The sequence below is a fragment of the Procambarus clarkii genome, chromosome 91 (assembly GCF_040958095.1).
Source record: "Procambarus clarkii isolate CNS0578487 chromosome 91, FALCON_Pclarkii_2.0, whole genome shotgun sequence".
Classification (NCBI taxonomy): Eukaryota; Metazoa; Arthropoda; class Malacostraca; order Decapoda; family Cambaridae; genus Procambarus; species Procambarus clarkii.
This window is the reverse complement of record NC_091240.1, coordinates 322,501-340,075: the sequence shown is the minus strand read 5'-3', so window position 1 is coordinate 340,075 and position 17,575 is coordinate 322,501. Positions and strand designations below refer to the sequence as shown.

Below are 17,575 nucleotides of genomic sequence, written 5' to 3'. Positions count from 1 at the left end.
CACGGCGGATGGAGGTCCTAGAATGGCATTTCCCGCGTCCGGCTTCCAATGTCGGGTAGCGTCAGTTGTAGCCTCTTGCTATGAATCTGTTCAGCAATGAACCAACCATTACAAATGTTCAAATACATACTATAAATGAATTGAATTACTGGATGTGATACTCAAAACTTTTTTTTTTGGGGGGGGGAGGGGAATACAGGCTTTTAGAGCATAAACATTTATCCATACCGCCGAAAATCCCACATCCCGCTGAGGGGAAATAAGTTATGTTTTATACCTTGTGTTTATTACTATAGTATATAATTGCCCCTCCCCTTTTTTGTTAACATGGGTGGCGTGGTTTAATCTTTATATCCTGCATATTCATTTGTATATAAAATTCCTTTAGTTCCATGAAAAATGAGCTTAAATAATACATTTATGATCGATCAAGACTGCTAGGTCACTTGGTTCGTATATTGATTAGTTTCGTGCATCCGCACCAGAGGCGCTTCATGTATATCTTACACTGATTTCGATAACATTACATTGCTCTGCCATTTAGGCTTTTCTTAAGGGGTTCAGATGGAGAGGAATTAGACGTTGTCTAATTTTTAGTTTCCACGACTGCCAGGGAGGACCTTGTTGATCCTTGCCACCTGCTTCACCTGTTCAGATTTGGTCGTATGTGAAGTATCAACACTTCATACTAAGCCTATTTTCCACTTTAAATTGACGCTATGGTGATGGTCTCGTTCGTCATTCAACCAACAACCTGTCCTCGGGCAGTGTTCGTTTCAGTTGGTCCCACAAGCTACGTCTCTAGTGTAGTTTTGACATCCAGATAAAACAAAATTGTAAACAAACCCTGCCATAGAAAATAGGGTAGTTCTGACAATTCAGCCCATCCTCCGACAGTATACTTATGGCAAGTCTTGGGTCAAATGTGCCGGTATGAACAGACAATCGACTTGAGAATGGTCCAGGACGGACCGAAACGTCGTCATCCCTTTACCTTCTAGTGTGTGGTCTGGTCAACATACTTTAGCCACGTTATTGTGACTCGTCGCCTGCCAGGGTATGAACAGTACTCTTGGACCATAGAGAGATCATTTTGTATTACTGAATTAATCAAAATGGTCTCGGTAGTACAGGTGGGTTCGTTCTCGACTCACAATCGTGAATTCTGGGCGGAACAGAAATGGTTGGGCACGATTCCTCTCACCTAATGCTTCTGTTCATCCAGCAGTAAATAAGTACCCGGGAGTAAGGCAAGTGTTGTGGGGGTTCCATCCTGGGGAGGGCCACCCATTATGTTAGGTGGGTGGCTTGGGTTCGCGGGTTCGCCTTGTATTTTATGTTGTGGCAATTCAAGAGAACGTGACTCATATTATATTGAATTGTATTAACTCATATTAGCATGGTATTGCCTGGAGCAATACCATGCTAATGTTACAGTATGTTAATGTCAAATGAGTACTCCCATATTGGTGAAGCATGAATATGATTGAAAATAATAAGTAGTGGGATATAATTGTATTCTGGAACGTGACGAAAAAGATAAAAAATATATACAGTACTCTATAAAATATTTTGAACATCATGGTATAGATTTTGTCAACTTTTTGAAGAAAAATTAGCGAGTGTACTAGAATAAAATGTCTGAGATTATCCAGACATCATATACCACCCGAAGTTCTTCTGAAAGACCTCCCAGAATGTTGTATATATTATGGAAAATAATTATGTATTTTATATAATATACTTCATAGCATCTTTGTGAAAGACAAGAACAGTCCTAAAATCAAAAGGTCTTTCCCCATATATTGTACATCTTTCATAATAACTAATAAATCAGGTGCTCGTATCGTGTAGTTTGCACAACAGAGATCTGAGAAAAATGAATTTATTTGTTAAGAGTATCGAGGGAAATGGACACTGGTCAATTGAAAAAAAGACATCTATGTGTGTTAGCGGGAAAACCAGTCTACAGCAATTATTTTTTTTAAGATAGCAAGTTCATATCTTTTTTGTGTCTCTGGGGCAATATAATTTTTGTATAGGTGTCAAACTGACACAAAATTCGGTTAATTGCTTACCTTTTACGGTTCAGTCTAAATAAACTGTGCTGAGACTCGCTCTAGATCTTTGGGCTAGATATTGACATGCTGGTGGGTTTAATGGTGGTTAGTAAGTGTGCGAGTCCGTGCGGGCGAGGCTGTTGAACAATACCTTAAAAGTAATAAGCCGTGTTGGATCACCACCAGCGGATTGGCCAGCTCATTGTTTTACGCCCTCTGGTGGCCAAGGTGGGCTGAGGGAAGCAGTTCTCCGTACGGCTGGTGGCGTCTTGGAGTGGCTCACGCCCCGCCGCTGTGAACATGGCAGACATCGAGGAACACTGCATGCAGAAGATGGTTAACGGTGAGCTGCCTCTTATGAAGGGAACGCCTGCGACCATCTCTCAGCCTATCACCATCAAATCCAGTAAGTATAATTAGTATGTTAATGAAATATCAATTCCTAACCGTCTTTCCCTCGTTCACTTTCGCGCGCTCTTCGAACTTTCTGTGCGTGGGGATGTCTTTACCGCTGCTCGTATCTAAATGAACACAGCACACATAGCTTACTAAAAGTGTAGGTACGTAATATCTTGGCGTCATATATGTGATATTAACGAGTTGTTGTGTCATAGCTACTTGTGGGTTGCTGGTCTTGCGGGGAGGCGATGGCCAGCAGCCGAAGTCCCAACAGTCAGGATAATCTGTCTCGCCTCTCCTAAATTGCCCACTTAGGCTGTAGCTGGTAATTCCGCGAGAATACATTGTTTTTAGTTGGTGAGTACAGCATTGTTTTTCCTCCTCGGTACTGAAGGGGGTTGTATAATGGTTCCAGAGTTTACATAGGCTAGATTTATTGCGGATATTACTGGCATTTGGTAGATAGGTGAAGGTAGGAGTAGGAAGCATGGATCAAAAATATAGTTGCCGCTGGTGTAACTTATTAATTTATTTTTATTTTAAACCTACAGTAATTTTATTGTAGGTTTACTAAAACCTACAGTAAAAATTAAAAAAAAATAAAAATTAAATTTAAAAAATTTGTAATTTTAATTTACTAGTAATTTTAAACCTATAGATGTCACGCGAACGTGTGATTTTTCGCGTATCTACTGGATTTGGGGGTCGACAGCACCAGCCTCCGTGTATATATATATACATATATATAGCGTGCTGGCCTCGCATCTTGCTTGGCCGGCGCTCAATTCCCAATGGTCCAAAGGGTTGGTTACTATCACCTTCACACACCATCCTCATATCACCAGCTCCTTGTCCATGTATCCGTTTCAAGTGCTACATAGTCATATTGGCATGGCGCTTTCTCCTGATGACACTCTTACCTTACATGATGTAAGCAATGATAATTTAAGAAATATAATACATTAAAAAATTATGAAGCAGACAGAAAATATTAATGGGTCAGACAGAGGAACTAGATCGCCAATTATATTAAACATTTAAAAAGTTGGCTGTGAGAGTTGCTTGAGTTTCAGATATAATAAAGTTTAGGCTATTCATTATCAGAATATTTATTTTGCTAACGTCGTTATGTGCTCCTTATCCCTTGTATAAACTGAGGGCGATGTTAGCGACCTGGCAGTCGTGGGGCCCCTGACTCCTCCAGTAGGCCACTGGGGGGCCCCTGGCTCCTCCAGTAGGCCACTGGGGGGCCCCTGGCTCCTCCAGTAGGCCACTGGGGGGCCCCTGGCTCCTCCAGTAGGCCACTGGGGGGCCCCTGGCTCCTCCAGTAGGCCACTGGGGGGCCCCTGGCTCATCCAGTAGGCCACTGGGGGGCCCCTGGCTCCTCCAGTAGGCCACTGGGGGGCCCCTGGCTCCTCCAGTAGGCCACTGGGGGCCCCTGGCTCCTCCTGTAGGCCACTGGGGGCCCCTGGCTCCTCCAGTAGGCCACTGGGGGGCCCCTGGCTCCTCCAGCAGGCCACTGGGGGGCCCCCTGGCTCCTCTAGCAGGCCACTGGGGGGGGCCCCCTGGCTCCTCCAGCAGGCCACTTGGGGGGGGCCCCCTGGCTCCTCCAGCCAGCCATCTTTCCCATTCGAAAGCTTTGCCAGATGCTTGGTGGTCCTGGTGGTCCTGGTGGTCCTGGGCGTCCCTGGTGGTCCTGGTGGTCCTGGGCGTCCCTGGTGGTCCTGGGTGGTCCTGGTGGTCCTGGTGGTCCTGGTGGTCCCTGGTGGTCCTGGTGGTCCTGGTGGTCCTGGTGGTCCTGGTGGTCCTGGTGGTCTTGGTGGTCCTGGTGGTCCTGGTGGTCCTGGGCGTCCCTGGTGGTCCTGGGTGGTCCTGGGTGGTCCTGGTGGTCCTGGTGGTCCTGGTGGTCCTGGGTGGTCCTGGTGGTCCTGGTGGTCCTGGTGGTCCTGGGTGGTCCTGGTGGTCCTGGTGGTCCTGGTGGTCCTGGGTGGTCCTGGTGGTCCTGGTGGTCCTGGTGGTCCTGGGCGTCCCTGGTGGTCCTGGTGGTCCTGGGTGGTCCTGGTGGTCCTGGTGGTCCTGGGCGTCCCTGGTGGTCCTGGTGGTCCTGGTGGTCTTGGTGGTCCTGGTGGTCCTGGTGGTCCTGGGCGTCCCTGGTGGTCCTGGTGGTCCTGGTGGTCCTGGTGGTCCTGGTGGTCCTGGTGGTCCTGGTGGTCCTGGGCGTCCCTGGTGGTCCTGGTGGTCCTGGTGGTCCTGGTGGTCTTGGTGGTCTTGGTGGTCCTGGTGGTCCTGGTGGTCCTGGGCGTCCCTGGTGGTCCTGGTGGTCCTGGTGGTCCTGGGCGTCCCTGGTGGTCCTGGGCGAGGTGGGTTAAGGTTGTCGTCGATAATTGGGACAGTTTAGGGAGACACGTCGCACAACATCCACAGTCTACCTTAACATTTATTTTTAATGTATCATTAGTAACATTAAAAGAAACGAGGAATACCTCAGTGTTTTATCTATTTATTTATGTTTAAATCTGGCGGACGCCTTGCCACCCCTGGAGAATGGTGTATATATCTGCTGTAATCATTGCAGCAAACTGTTGATGAACAAAAGTGACATTGGGGAGGGGGGGCGGGGGGGATATTTAGCCCGAAACGCTTTGCGTAATAGTGGCTTTAGGCATTGTATGTACTAGCTCTATCTATAAAGCCAACAAACTTTGTAAAATCTCTTTATGTATGTACCTTACCTAAATAAAAATTATTATTATTATTATTATTATTATTATTAGTTACTTAGGCTATTGCACTTCCTAGTGCTCGTGTACATTAGTTTGAAATAATGAAGGTGGCGATTGTTGTTGCGTGGGTCTGTGCTCCTTGTGGTAGAAGATACAAGGATAAAGGTTGCGTGGGTCTGTGCTCCTTGTGGTAGAAGATACAGGGATAAAGGTTGCGTGGGTCTGTGCTCCTTGTGGTAGAAGATACAGGGATAAAGGTGTGTTTTGGGGGGAGCAATATTATTGCCGATTCTCTAAGCACTAAACATAGAGAATGAGATGATACCCGAGAGGTTTAGAATGCTATGGAGGTGATTTGAAAGACACAATGCAGGTCATGTTCACATAAATAGCTGCAAATTTAAAGATTTTTACACAGTTATGCATTATGAAATCATAGTTTAAATATAGACGAAGGATTTATATAATGCACTGAATAGTGAAATTGTCTAAGAAAATTGACAGTAATAAGACAAATATCTGGAGATTTATCTGATCACATGTTGATGTGCAAGATAAGATTAACAGGTGACTTGTACCTCAGCAATCCAAGAGGTAAATGGGTAACAGTTTTCAAGTTAAAGAACAGAAATCGTAATCGAGTACAAAAAAGTTGATTGTGATCTTGAAGAGACTGATTTTTTCTTATTGAAGAATTTAGGTACTACTTCGTTTATGCAATTACTCTATACTATATGAAAGAGCACATAGTGAGCCAAGAGCTTCCTGCTTCGTGATTGATTGTTGCCGCCTGAAGGCGGCTAGTTTATTGTGCACCCCATACTCATCCTGTGAGCGGTAGCGCAAAAGCATTACAGAAGGGCACAAAAGGTCTTTATCAGACCTCATCTTAGATTATTACATAAACAATTTCTTCAATCCTTCACACCTTATAGATACAATGTCAGCTAGTTACAGAGAAAGTGCTATTACAAGAGCTACATATTTACAGTAAGTCATCATACATTAATGGTAGGTCTTATCGTTAATACATAATAGTTTGGCCAATGGGGATATTACAGAGTCATAGGGGAGCTTCTGTTTATTATTAGTCCTCACAATACACTACTTGTTTCTGAATCTCATATGTCGTTCATCTACTGGAAGCAAAATGTGGATACAGTGCAAGGATTTCAGGTAATTTATCCATGGTTGCCATATCATATAGAGTGAGCTTAGGTTTATCTCTAAAAGGCTCAATTTTACAACAATCCAAGATATAGTGTTCGAGTGTGTGTCCCTGCCTATGTCCACACACTTTACACTTTACTTCATCTAGATCCCTATACAAACCGAAGTAAAGTCACTCTGTATGATATGGCAACCTTATTACCATAGATAAATTACCTGAAATCCTTGCACTGTACCCACATTTTGCTTCCAGTTCGTGATGCTAAACAATCCTCATCTGGGAGGATGCTTAGTCGTACAGGGCCATGTGATCACGAGTCTCAACTGGCAAATCCTGGATGCATTATGAGGATATCCTCATGAACACGAGAGTTAAGAAAGAAATTGCAAAGCTCCAGGCATCTCGAGGAGTACATGCCGGTAGGTCTGAAGGATCTAATAACTGGGCATTCAGTGATGTGAGATCATGCCGCAGTTCCTGCTCAGAGTGCAACTGGAGTGCTCAGGATTGGGAGATCCGTCACCTGCAGCCACCTGCCACAGGTAACGGTAACCCAACCTGATCCTGGCAACTACTGTGTCGCACAGTCTGGTGAACGTTTTGTGCTGCCCATAAACATAGTTTCAGATCTAAACAAATCATAGCAATTTATATTGGTTCTTTTAGGCCTTTGGAAGTCGGTAATTTCCTATTAGACCTGAGAGTTTGAAACAATATAGTCTTAACAACAAAGATGAATTATACCTAGGTATCCCAACTTCACCCTTGTTACATGCTAATTTGGCTGCAGTTTCTTTAAAACCTACATGCTGCTGCTGCAGGCCGCCCTGTAGACAACTGGACTAAGCCGTCGGTGTAAACAGTGCTCGTGGGATGTTAGGATTTTGATAGAGGCAATTGTTTCAAGTGTGACGCATTGAGACCAAGAAGTCTCATCACTTTTCTTGGTAGCGGTTGTGTATGATACTTGGATGGTGGGGTAGAGATAGTGGCATATCAGTGACAGGTCAAAGGAATGTTCAGTTTGAATGAGATTATAGGCATTTTTACTCGGCCATTTATTATACAAGGAGTGAGTGAGTGAGTGCTGGCACAACTTAATAGTGTGTTAATGGCACAGAATAAATTGTCTCCGAGCAATGCTGGAGATGTTGGATCTTTCATGATCTTAATGCAAAAGGTCGTGTTGACTTGCATGATTTTCTTTAGCATGGTTGGAAGCTTCAGTTCTTCCCTCAGTGTTGATGATTCTCTTGCATCTTGGAAGCACCAAGAATCATCCTCATGGCTTCATCCTGTATTACTTCTGGTTGCTGTCATGATAATCGACCAGGCATCTTGCAAACATCACTTAAAATAGTCTAGCATATTGAACATTGATACCAATATTCTTACAAGGAAGCGTTTTCAATGGTTTAAATCTGCCATTTAACCTGCGGTGAAGGTCGTTTACAATGTCACTGATGATACCTACTCAAAGGTGTTCTTGCTGCCCACATGCTTCAATGTTTTGGTTGACGACTTTGAGAGCTACTGGGACATTAGGATTTTTTGTAGGGAGGGGAGCGGAGAACTCTGGATTTAGAGATAATAAGATCCCATTCTTTTAGCAGCGAGTGAATAAAAATAAGCTTGCAAGCTAGTGTGGGTATTTGCAACAGCACAAATATCAGCGTAACAGAGGACAGCTTCGTCAGCTAGTGTGGGAATTTGAAATATTCATTTGTGCATCCAGACATTGAACAGTCTAAACAGTTAAGTTCTCGACTATTATAGGTATAGGTTAAGTAATAATTGTAATTACGAAGCAATAATATCTTAACATACTTAAGGTGGTTAGGTAAGGTCGGTGTTTTCTATGAAGCTTTTCAAGGTAAACTAGTATGTTTAGTATGTCACATATGCACGTATTTAATAAGTCAGTATTGACTGTAAGAAAGTGGGAGAACGGGTTGGAACAGTGCTTGGCTTAAGCATTCCACCCTGAGGTGCACCCAACTTGAAGGGTGCACAATGTTTACTTCTGACCCCCGTGAAAAGGACCAAGCTGGTTCTGTTACTCAGGTGCCCTCTTAGCCACGTCAGCAGTCCTCCCTTTACTCCAAAAGAGGCTAGTTGTTCTAAGATAAGTTCTCTGTTGTATCAATAGCAGTTTGGAGGTCAATAAATGCCGCCTGAGAGCTTGGTTCCTGAATAATAAAATATTCAGCAATGCAAAGTTTTGAGTGCTTCTTCCTGGGAGGAGGCCATAACTATGAAGGAACTAGTCCCAGTAACGCCAGGAAAATGCTAAACTCTCAACTGTCAACAAATTGGCCCGCCTCAGTTCAACTCGACTTCGACCGAGTGATAAAATGTAATATAAGGAGGATTACCATCATAAGAATATTGCAAGAAGTAGAGGATAGTTTTCTGTTGATGTTTGATGATCGTGTGAGACAGGACCAAAATGTTGGGATTGTCTTTAATGTATTAATTTAGTCTTCAGCTGTGAGAAGTATTGTGCTTAGGGAAACCAAGTGAGTGATGAAACGTGTATTTGTATTCTTACAATACAGCATTATTATTATTATTGAAAACTCAAACAAAGTATTAGAATATTATATAAACAAATTCTGCTAGACGTAACTAGACGGCGACAATCGGGATTATCTGCGAATGTTAATAAATCCGATGTAAGCCGGATCCGATTCAGGAATAACGGCTTAATACCGTAAGCTATTATTGTTGAATCAGGTTAAGGGATAATAAGAACGTGAAAATGTGTCGTAGCCAACGAGCAGACGTCCGGACACGTGGGGACCCGGCTAACGGGACGCAAACAATGCCCTATGGGTCCTGGTATTGCCATCTGGCATTCCTCCTCAATGATCTGTTTTTAGATGTCCAATGCCCTTATCGCCTGGGGTCATGGAGACGTTGGTAGAGTTTTCCGGTTGGTTCTTCGGGCGGAGTGCCAGTGTGTGGCGCCGGCTTGGTCAAGAGGTGCTGGGAGTTGGGGTCTTGGTGTGCCCTTAGTGTGTGTGTGGTGAGCGTCTGGCTGTTGCTCCTGCTGGAGATCACTGCAAGACGTAGCTGACATTTGCCCAATTGCGTTTAGAGTATTAGAGGGGCTTCGGGATCTAGACGTTTGGGTGCGACTTTATTCTGCTTCCGACAGTTGACTGACAGACGCATTATCTCGTGGGGTCACTGGGTGTTGATAGTCGTTCAGTCGCCGGTACTCTCTGGGGTGAGTACCGGCGTTCATCTCGCAGGGGCACGCCAGGGTAACATCAAGGACGTGTCGTACAGTGAGTTTATCTGCAGTAACGTGCAGCAATTTTTTATTTTTTCGCCAACAGGCGACGTAATGGCTCGGGGTACATACGGCCGCCAGTACTGTAGTTGCCACAACCCAATAAATCGTTAAAATGCCTCCTCTTATGGGGTATAACCTCACAATACTCTCATTGGAACTATACCGACGGTATGTGGGTATGTGGGCCTGCGGGCCGCTCCAAGCAACAGCCTGGTGGACCAAACTCTCACAAGTCGAGCCTGGCCTCTGGCCGGGCTTGGGCAGTAGAACAACTCCCAGAACCCCATCAACCAGGTATACATTAACTTTGTTACTGGCACTTCGCTGGCACTGTGGTGGGAGTGTAGATAGGGTTCATCAACTCGCCAGCAACACCTGCGTTATCAAGTGGCCGCTGAAGACGGCACGGAGGCCGCAAGTGTCGAGATTGCTTATCTGGAGTGCTGTTCACTCTGACTTGTCGGTCTTTCCTTTTATCGGATGTTGGCGTGTATGATGGGCGGCGCGGTGTATGATGGGCGGCGAGGTGTATGATGGGCGGCGAGGTGTATGATGGGCGGCGCGGTGTATGATGGGCGGCGCGGTGTATGATGGGCGGCGCGGTGTATGATGGGCGGCGCGGTGTATGATGGGCGGCGCGGTGTATGATGGGCGGCGCGGTGTATGATGGGCGGCGCGGTGTATGATGGGCGGCGCGGTGTATGATGGGCGGCGCGGTGTATGATGCGCGGTGTATGATGCGCGGTGTATGATGCGCGGTGTATGATGCGCGGTGTATGATGCGCGATGTTATGATGCGCGGTGTATGATGCGCGGTGTATGATGCGCGGTGTATGATGCGCGGTGTATGATGGGCGGTGTATGATGGGCGGCGCGGTGTATGATGCGCGGTGTATGATGCGCGGTGTATGATGGGCGGTGTATGATGGGCGGTGTATGATGGGCGGTGTATGATGGGCGGCGCGGTGTATGATGGGCGGCGCGGTGTATGATGGGCGGCGCGGTGTATGATGGGCGGCGCGGTGTATGATGCGCGGTGTATGATGGGCGGCGCGGTGTATGATGGGCGGCGCGGTGTATGATGCGCGGTGTATGATGCGCGGTGTATGATGCGCGGTGTATGATGCGCGGTGTATGATGCGCGGTGTATGATGGGCGGTGTATGATGGGCGGCGCGGTGTATGATGGGCGGCGCGGTGTATGATGGGCGGCGCGGTGTATGATGGGCGGCGCGGTGTATGATGCGCGGTGTATGATGCGCGGTGTATGATGCGCGGTGTATGATGCGCGGTGTATGATGCGCGATGTTATGATGCGCGGTGTATGATGCGCGGTGTATGATGCGCGGTGTATGATGCGCGGTGTATGATGGGCGGTGTATGATGGGCGGCGCGGTGTATGATGCGCGGTGTATGATGCGCGGTGTATGATGGGCGGTGTATGATGGGCGGTGTATGATGGGCGGCGCGGTGTATGATGGGCGGCGCGGTGTATGAGGCGCGGCGCGGTGTATGAGGCGCGGCGCGGTGTACGAGGCGCGCCGCCGTCTTGTGTACCTGTTGGGGGGGCGAGAAGTGCACATATTACGTTGTCGACTGTACACAGCAACAAGTTGATATGAAAATATCAACGTGTTGCTCTACTTTTTCATGAAAATAAGTTTATTTTCATTAAACTTTTTTTTTTCAATTTCTACATTCAACACATTGTATTAAACAAATGTTATATATTTCCTTTACATATATAATTCCAAGAGGCATTGGGTGGCTTTGGTTCATTCAGTGGATCGCAAGAAACCTCTCTAACAATAATATCTTTGTTCGAGGATAAGTTACATTCCCTGTAATGGATTCATCATAATTTTTATAACAACGTCTTCCCGCTGGAGTATAAAACGTTAAGAGTTATTACCAGACCTGTTAATTACGGAGTTGTTGTAGCATGTGTGTGTGGCCGAGTAGTGGGAGCTCCGAGAGGTCAGTCATCCAGCGACTATTGGTAAACATTAATATTAGATTCATAATTCTGGCCTTGAGGTTATCTTGAGATGATTTCGGGGCTTTAGTGTCCCTGCGGTCCAGTCCTCGACCAGGCTTCCACCCCCCAGGAAGCAGCCCGTGACAGCTGACTAACACCCAGGTACCTATTTTACTGCTAGGTAACAGGGGTGAAAGAAACTCTGCCCATTGTTTCTCGCCTGCGCCTGGGATCGAACCCAGGACCACAGGATCACAAGTGCAGCGTGCTGTCCGCTCGGCCGACCGGCTCCCTCCTACCGGCCTCCACTAAGTCTCCAACTTTAGAAGCCTAACGAAATGTTGTGCACGAATTATGACGGAAAAGTCTTGCTTCGTGAGGGTGCCGGGACCCCGGCGGTGGCAGCGCTGCCAGACACACAACCAAATGGGAATTACATTTGTGTAGGATCCACTGTGGGCAGCCCCTTCTCCCGAGCGTTCCCAACGTCAGATTGATTGATTGATGAAGATTAAGCCACCCAAGAGGTGGCACGGGCATGAATAGCCCGTAAGTGGTGGCCCTTTAGAGCCATTACCAGTATCAAAAGATGATACTGGAGATCTGTGGAGGCGCAACTGCACCCTGCGTGACGGGAGATGTCTCCCGGACCAAGTGGTGACCAAATGGTGTCCCAACGTCACTAAATTGTTGTACTAAATTCTCAGAACCTAACCTACCCGAAGACCCACGAACAGAAAACGGGACATCGTCAATTTCGCGAGCCGCTACCATTTTTAGTAAATCAGTTTATGGTCATTAAGCCGTCCTCTTAAAATTACGTTGTTTTTCGCTCGTATGCGCGGCGCTATAGCCAAAAATGGACGTAATTTGAAATGAAATCGGCTCACGAAATTGATGTATTTCCCGTTTTCTGTTTGTGTCCTCCGACTTACTCGGTTAGGTTAGGTTAGAGGAAACTTTCAACTAATGGTTTTCATGACATTCTGGAACCTTAGGAGAACTTCTTGCCCTCCTAACCTATCAGAGGATCCTCAACTTAGTTTCGAAAAAAAAAATCCAAAATTTATTTTCAATTAGTTTTTATTTCCTGAATTACGTCCATTTCCGTCCATACAGACAAACGGCCAAATTCAGACGTAATTTGCAGGAGGACAGGTTGGTGTCGTCAGAATGCGATGTGCAAGGAGAACAGGTTGGGGGGGTAGGCGGCTGGCTAGCAAAGATTACAACCTCACCAATATTCTCCGAGGAAAAACATTGTTAGACGACTGTGTATTACAATGGCGTAATTAGTGAAGAGGTGATTGAGTACATAGTTGGAACAGCCACTCAAGGTCCGTTAGCAGTCCCATACAAAAATACAAGAGCTTGTTAATGATTTAATTATTAGTTCATGTCACCATCATGGGATTACTGACATGTCTTGCTGGCTTGGCGCCTTCTTTGATAATTACCGTCATAGAATGGCTGAGATGCTCCAGCATTGTGATGGTGTATTACGGCCGTGCTGGTGGTGTCAGCAAGTGTGTCTTGATCACCCTTATACCGGTCACCAGGGGGACCTAACCGGTCACCAGGGGGACCTAACCGGTCACCAGGGGGACCTAACCGGTCACCAGGGGGACCTAACCGGTCACCAGGGGGACCTAACCGGTCACCAGGGGGACCTAACCGGTCACCAGGGGGACCTAACCGGTCACCAGGGGGACCTAACCGGTCACCAGGGGGACCTAACCGGTCACCAGGGGGACCTAACCGGTCACCAGGGGGACCTAACCGGTCACCAGGGGGACCTAACCGGTCACCAGGGGGACCTAACCGGTCACCAGGGGGACCTAACCGGTCACCAGGGGGACCTAACCGGTCACCAGGGGGACCTAACCGGTCACCAGGGGGACCTAACCGATAATAGTTTTTCATTTGCGCGATGCACGATAACAACCGGTGGCGTGTTGCGGCCACCTGCAGGAAATCTTGTCAGAAAACGCAAGTAGCTTTATCTGTAGAATAGATTACTGTATTGCTCTAAAGTTTTGAGTGATAGCAAATACAGTAGCCGGTGTTACACCCGTAACAATATATATGCTTGGTGACACAAGTCATTGTTCCTCGCTGTTTTGGAAAGTGGACATGATGGAAACCCGCTCTACACTATTTGGATAAGGTCTAACCTGGCCTATCCTCGCCTTGCCGAAGGCTTGTGGGCAAGGTACACATCCATGGAGTGGATCGCTGGTCAATTTTGATACATTATAAAAGGGCCTACACATTCAGTACCCGTTATATTACCTTTATCTCTAGCCGCCTACATCCCAGGTGGGCCAGCGCCCCATGCGCCTGTACAAGGAAGACCTCACACCTCTGCTGCTTGCCCAAGTTTCAGCCCCGCTCCTGTGCCAGGTAAGTCCATCACGGGCTCACCATAGCCCGTGCTACTTGGAACTTTTAGTTCCCAGTAGCTGAATCTTAACATCATCATCTGCTTGCCCACAATCTTTCGCGTCTTGGATAGAAAATAGATACCTGCTTGATGGGGTTCTGAGAGTTGTTCTACTTCCCCAAGCACGGCCCGCAGGCCCGGCACCCAGTTCATCAGCGATGATCTCAGACGCGCCTTAGTCGACTGCGCCACGACAAGGTAAAAGAATTGCAACTTGGAGTGCTACTTATCTCACAAGGCTCCCGCAGCTTCTCTGAAGGACAGACCAGGGGTTACACAGTTCCCCCCCCCCCCATGCACCCGGGCTCCGTCAACCAGACGCTGCCGGAGCCTCGTGAGAGCAGTAGCTCTCCAGGTTGCAATTCTTTTACCATGTCGTGGCGCAGTCGACTAAGGTGCATTTAGGATCATCCCAGACGTAGGTTTCGAACCCTCTTGGGGTCTGAGGGTGGGCCAGTGGCGTTGTCTTAGGTCTGAAGGTGGCCGCAGGTGTGGAGCAGGGCTTGCAGAGGGTCCTCAGGTGTGGAGCAGGGCTGCAGAGGGCCGCAGGTGTCGACATAATAGCTAAGGGTACGAGTTACATCGTACACAAGACGATTCGCTAATGGGGCTTCGAACCTACTGAACCCAACCGAGCCTAATTTACCTGAGGACCACTAATACTAGTGGCCTCGACGAGGACAGGAAGCTGGCGGCTTGTCAAAGGTCCCCCGAAGTACCCAGATGATCTTTTCTTTCTATATTTTAAACCCAGCAGAGTTTTGGCGTTTAAGGCTTCGGTTGGAAGGCGTTTCCACGGGTTCACAACCTTGCGGGTGAAAAAGCATCTCCTGTTTTTTGTCCTACATTGAGGCTTGTTGAGGACCCGTTGGTCCTCGTTCGTGTTACATCTGACCTCTTGAGGAAAGTGCCCGGATCGACATCCGGATTAATTAGTATTTTGAAGGTTTCTATTAGATCCGCCCCTAATACAGCCTAACCTAAGCTAATACAACTTAGCATAACCATATATACCAAGCCATTCTCCTGTTTAGATAGCAGTGTTTGTACCATAGTACAAAGATTGACGTTCTAAGCAATTAGATAGAAGAACTTTGTACTATTCACTTTATAAGAGTCGGAAAAAATGAAGTTAAAAACAAATATTCCTAAGCCTAGTATAGCACACACATGTACTGTATTAGGCCTCAGATATCGTGTATTAGGCCTAGGAAGGTTTTTTTATTTTTATATATACAAAGAGTTGTTACATTCTTGTACAGCCACTAGTACGTGTAGCGTTTCGGGCAAGTCCTTAATCCCAAGTTCCCTGGAATACGTCCCCGCGAAGAGTCGTTGTTACATCCAAGTACACATTTTACTGTTGAGTTAAACAGAGGCTACAGTTAAGGATTTGCGCCCAGTAAATCCTCCCCGGCCAGGATACGAACCCAGTACAAAGCGCTCGTGGAACGCCAGGCGAACATCTTACCACTACGCCACGGAGACTACAGGTTAGTTTAGTTTGTCTGCAACATAAGTGGACAACCGGAAAACTATTTTCTTAATAGATTTCTACTTAATAGATTTCCTGATTTCTACTTTCTAATGTCGTTGTACGTCGGTATATATACTATAGTCCTCATCGTTACTAAAATTACCAAAACAGGAGGATGGGCGGCATATACGGTTTTAACAAACAGAAAACGAAGTTTGTCGACTCTTCTGGTATGGGAAACTACCTCATCGCCCGGTGTCGCTCCTTCTGCACCACCAATAAGTGCTACGCTCACCTCAACTGTTCTAAACACACGTGTTTTCACTTGACTGAAAAGTGAGAGTAAAGGCGTTATTGGTATGATGGTGATGGTGTGTGTGTGTCCCGGGGGCAGGGAGGAAGTGGGCCAGGGTAATGAGTGTCATGTAAGACAAAGTGGAGCAATACTTCCCAGGCTGTGATATGCTGGGCGACGCTCACTGTTTGGCTAGAGATAACGCCGCAACCTCCAGGCCAGAACCGTCTCTACGGGCAGGACCTCGAGCTCTCTTTTTCCTATATCTTAAGCCGGAACATTGGCAGTATCATCGCACCACATTCATACTTCTGTTTGTAGGTAACATGGGCGTATTTCACACGGCGCGTAAGGTTTTGTTTTACCCTTCGTCAAGTATGTGATCCACACTTACGACTGTATGTGGGTGGTGGTGGTGGTGGCAGGGCCGGGCATAGAGGCAGTAGTGGGCAGTGGTGTGGTGGAGTGTGGGCCGTCAGGTACACCTTGGTGATGGGCAGGATGAAGCTGGAGCCACTCTACGACCCGGGCAGACCGCCTCCTGACCAACAGAGTGAGCATTGAACTTAATTGATGTTTGTGTGAGCTGGTCCTTGTGTGTCGACGCTGCCAGGTGTGTGTGTGTGTGGGGCCGCCAGTGCTCGGTACCCTGGCCACAGCCTCCTCCGCCAGGTGTGTGGGGCCGCCAGTGCTCGGTACCCTGGCCACAGCCTCCTCAGCCAGGTGTGTGGGGCCGCCAGTGCTCGGTACCCTGGCCACAGCCTCCTCAGCCAGGTGTGTGTGTGGGGCCACCAGTGCTCGGTACCCTGGCCACAGCCTCCTCAGCCAGGTGTGTGTGTGTGGGGCCGCCAGTGCTCGGTACCCTGGCCACAGCCTCCTCAGCCAGGTGTGTGGGGCCGCCAGTGCTCGGTACCCTGGCCACAGCCTCCTCGGCCAGGTGTGTGTATGGGGCCGCCAGTGCTCGGTACTCAGCCAGGTGTGTGTGTGTGTCCTCCGCCAGGTGTCCCCCCTTTCTATACAAGTACAATTCGTCCTCTTACAAATAACGTTACTTTTCGCTCGTATGCGCTACGGCCAAAAATTGCCGTACGAAAAAATGGAAACTCATTTTCCAAATGAAATGGACCCAAAACAGCAAGTTTTGGGTCTCTGGTAAGTTGGGAGGGCAGGAAGTTCTCATAAGGTTTCAAAACGTCATGAAAACTGTTAGGTTAGGAGAGGCCACCTTAAATTAACAGTTTTCATGACATTTTGAAACCTTATGAGAACTTCCTGCCCTCCCAACTTACCAGAGACCCAAAACTTGCTGTTTTGGGTCCATTTCATTTGGAAAATGAGTTTCCATTTTTTCGTACGGCAATTTTTGGCCGTAGCGCATACGAGCGAAGAGTAACGTTATTTGTAAGAGGACGGGACAAGTACAGCACCCACGCTCAGTGAGCTCGTCTTGTGACAAGGGACAATTGAGAGTGAAGCAGTAGCAAAGAAAACGCGTTTATTAATGTCAAAACTAGTTTGTATGAGTACCTGAGGTGAGGTGAGGTGAGGTGAGGTGAGGCTGAGCTGAGCTGAGGCTGAGCTGAGGTGAGGTGAGGTGAGCTGAGCTGAGCGTGTTATGGTGTTGAGGCTTGCCTGGCCCACCAGTCCCTCACTGATAGTCACCTCAGGAGCCCCTCGCTCTCTCTCACCTGATAACGGGCTCCTTCACCACTCGAATGAGCCCAGATTT

At 47.4% G+C, this 17,575-nt stretch overlaps 1 protein-coding gene across 10 annotated transcripts in view; it reads left to right on the top strand.

Moving 5' to 3' along the window:
- Window positions 1-17,575, top strand: part of LOC123773877 (ATP-sensitive inward rectifier potassium channel 12) — a 125,963-nt gene that overhangs the window by 64,272 nt on the left and 44,116 nt on the right. For 4 of the 10 annotated variants that reach the window (XM_069318592.1, XM_069318591.1, XM_069318593.1 and 1 more), the window contains exon 2: window positions 2,247-2,466. The exons of 2 other annotated variants lie outside the window; for them this stretch is intronic. In XM_069318592.1, coding sequence (XP_069174693.1) covers window positions 2,361-2,466 — 106 coding nt within the window. In that variant the 5' untranslated portion in view covers window positions 2,247-2,360. Of the gene's footprint in view, window positions 1-1,744; window positions 2,467-16,245; window positions 16,400-17,575 lie in introns of those variants that run through there. 4 more of the 10 variants (XM_069318594.1, XM_069318589.1, XM_069318595.1 and 1 more) reach the window with 4 other exon arrangements.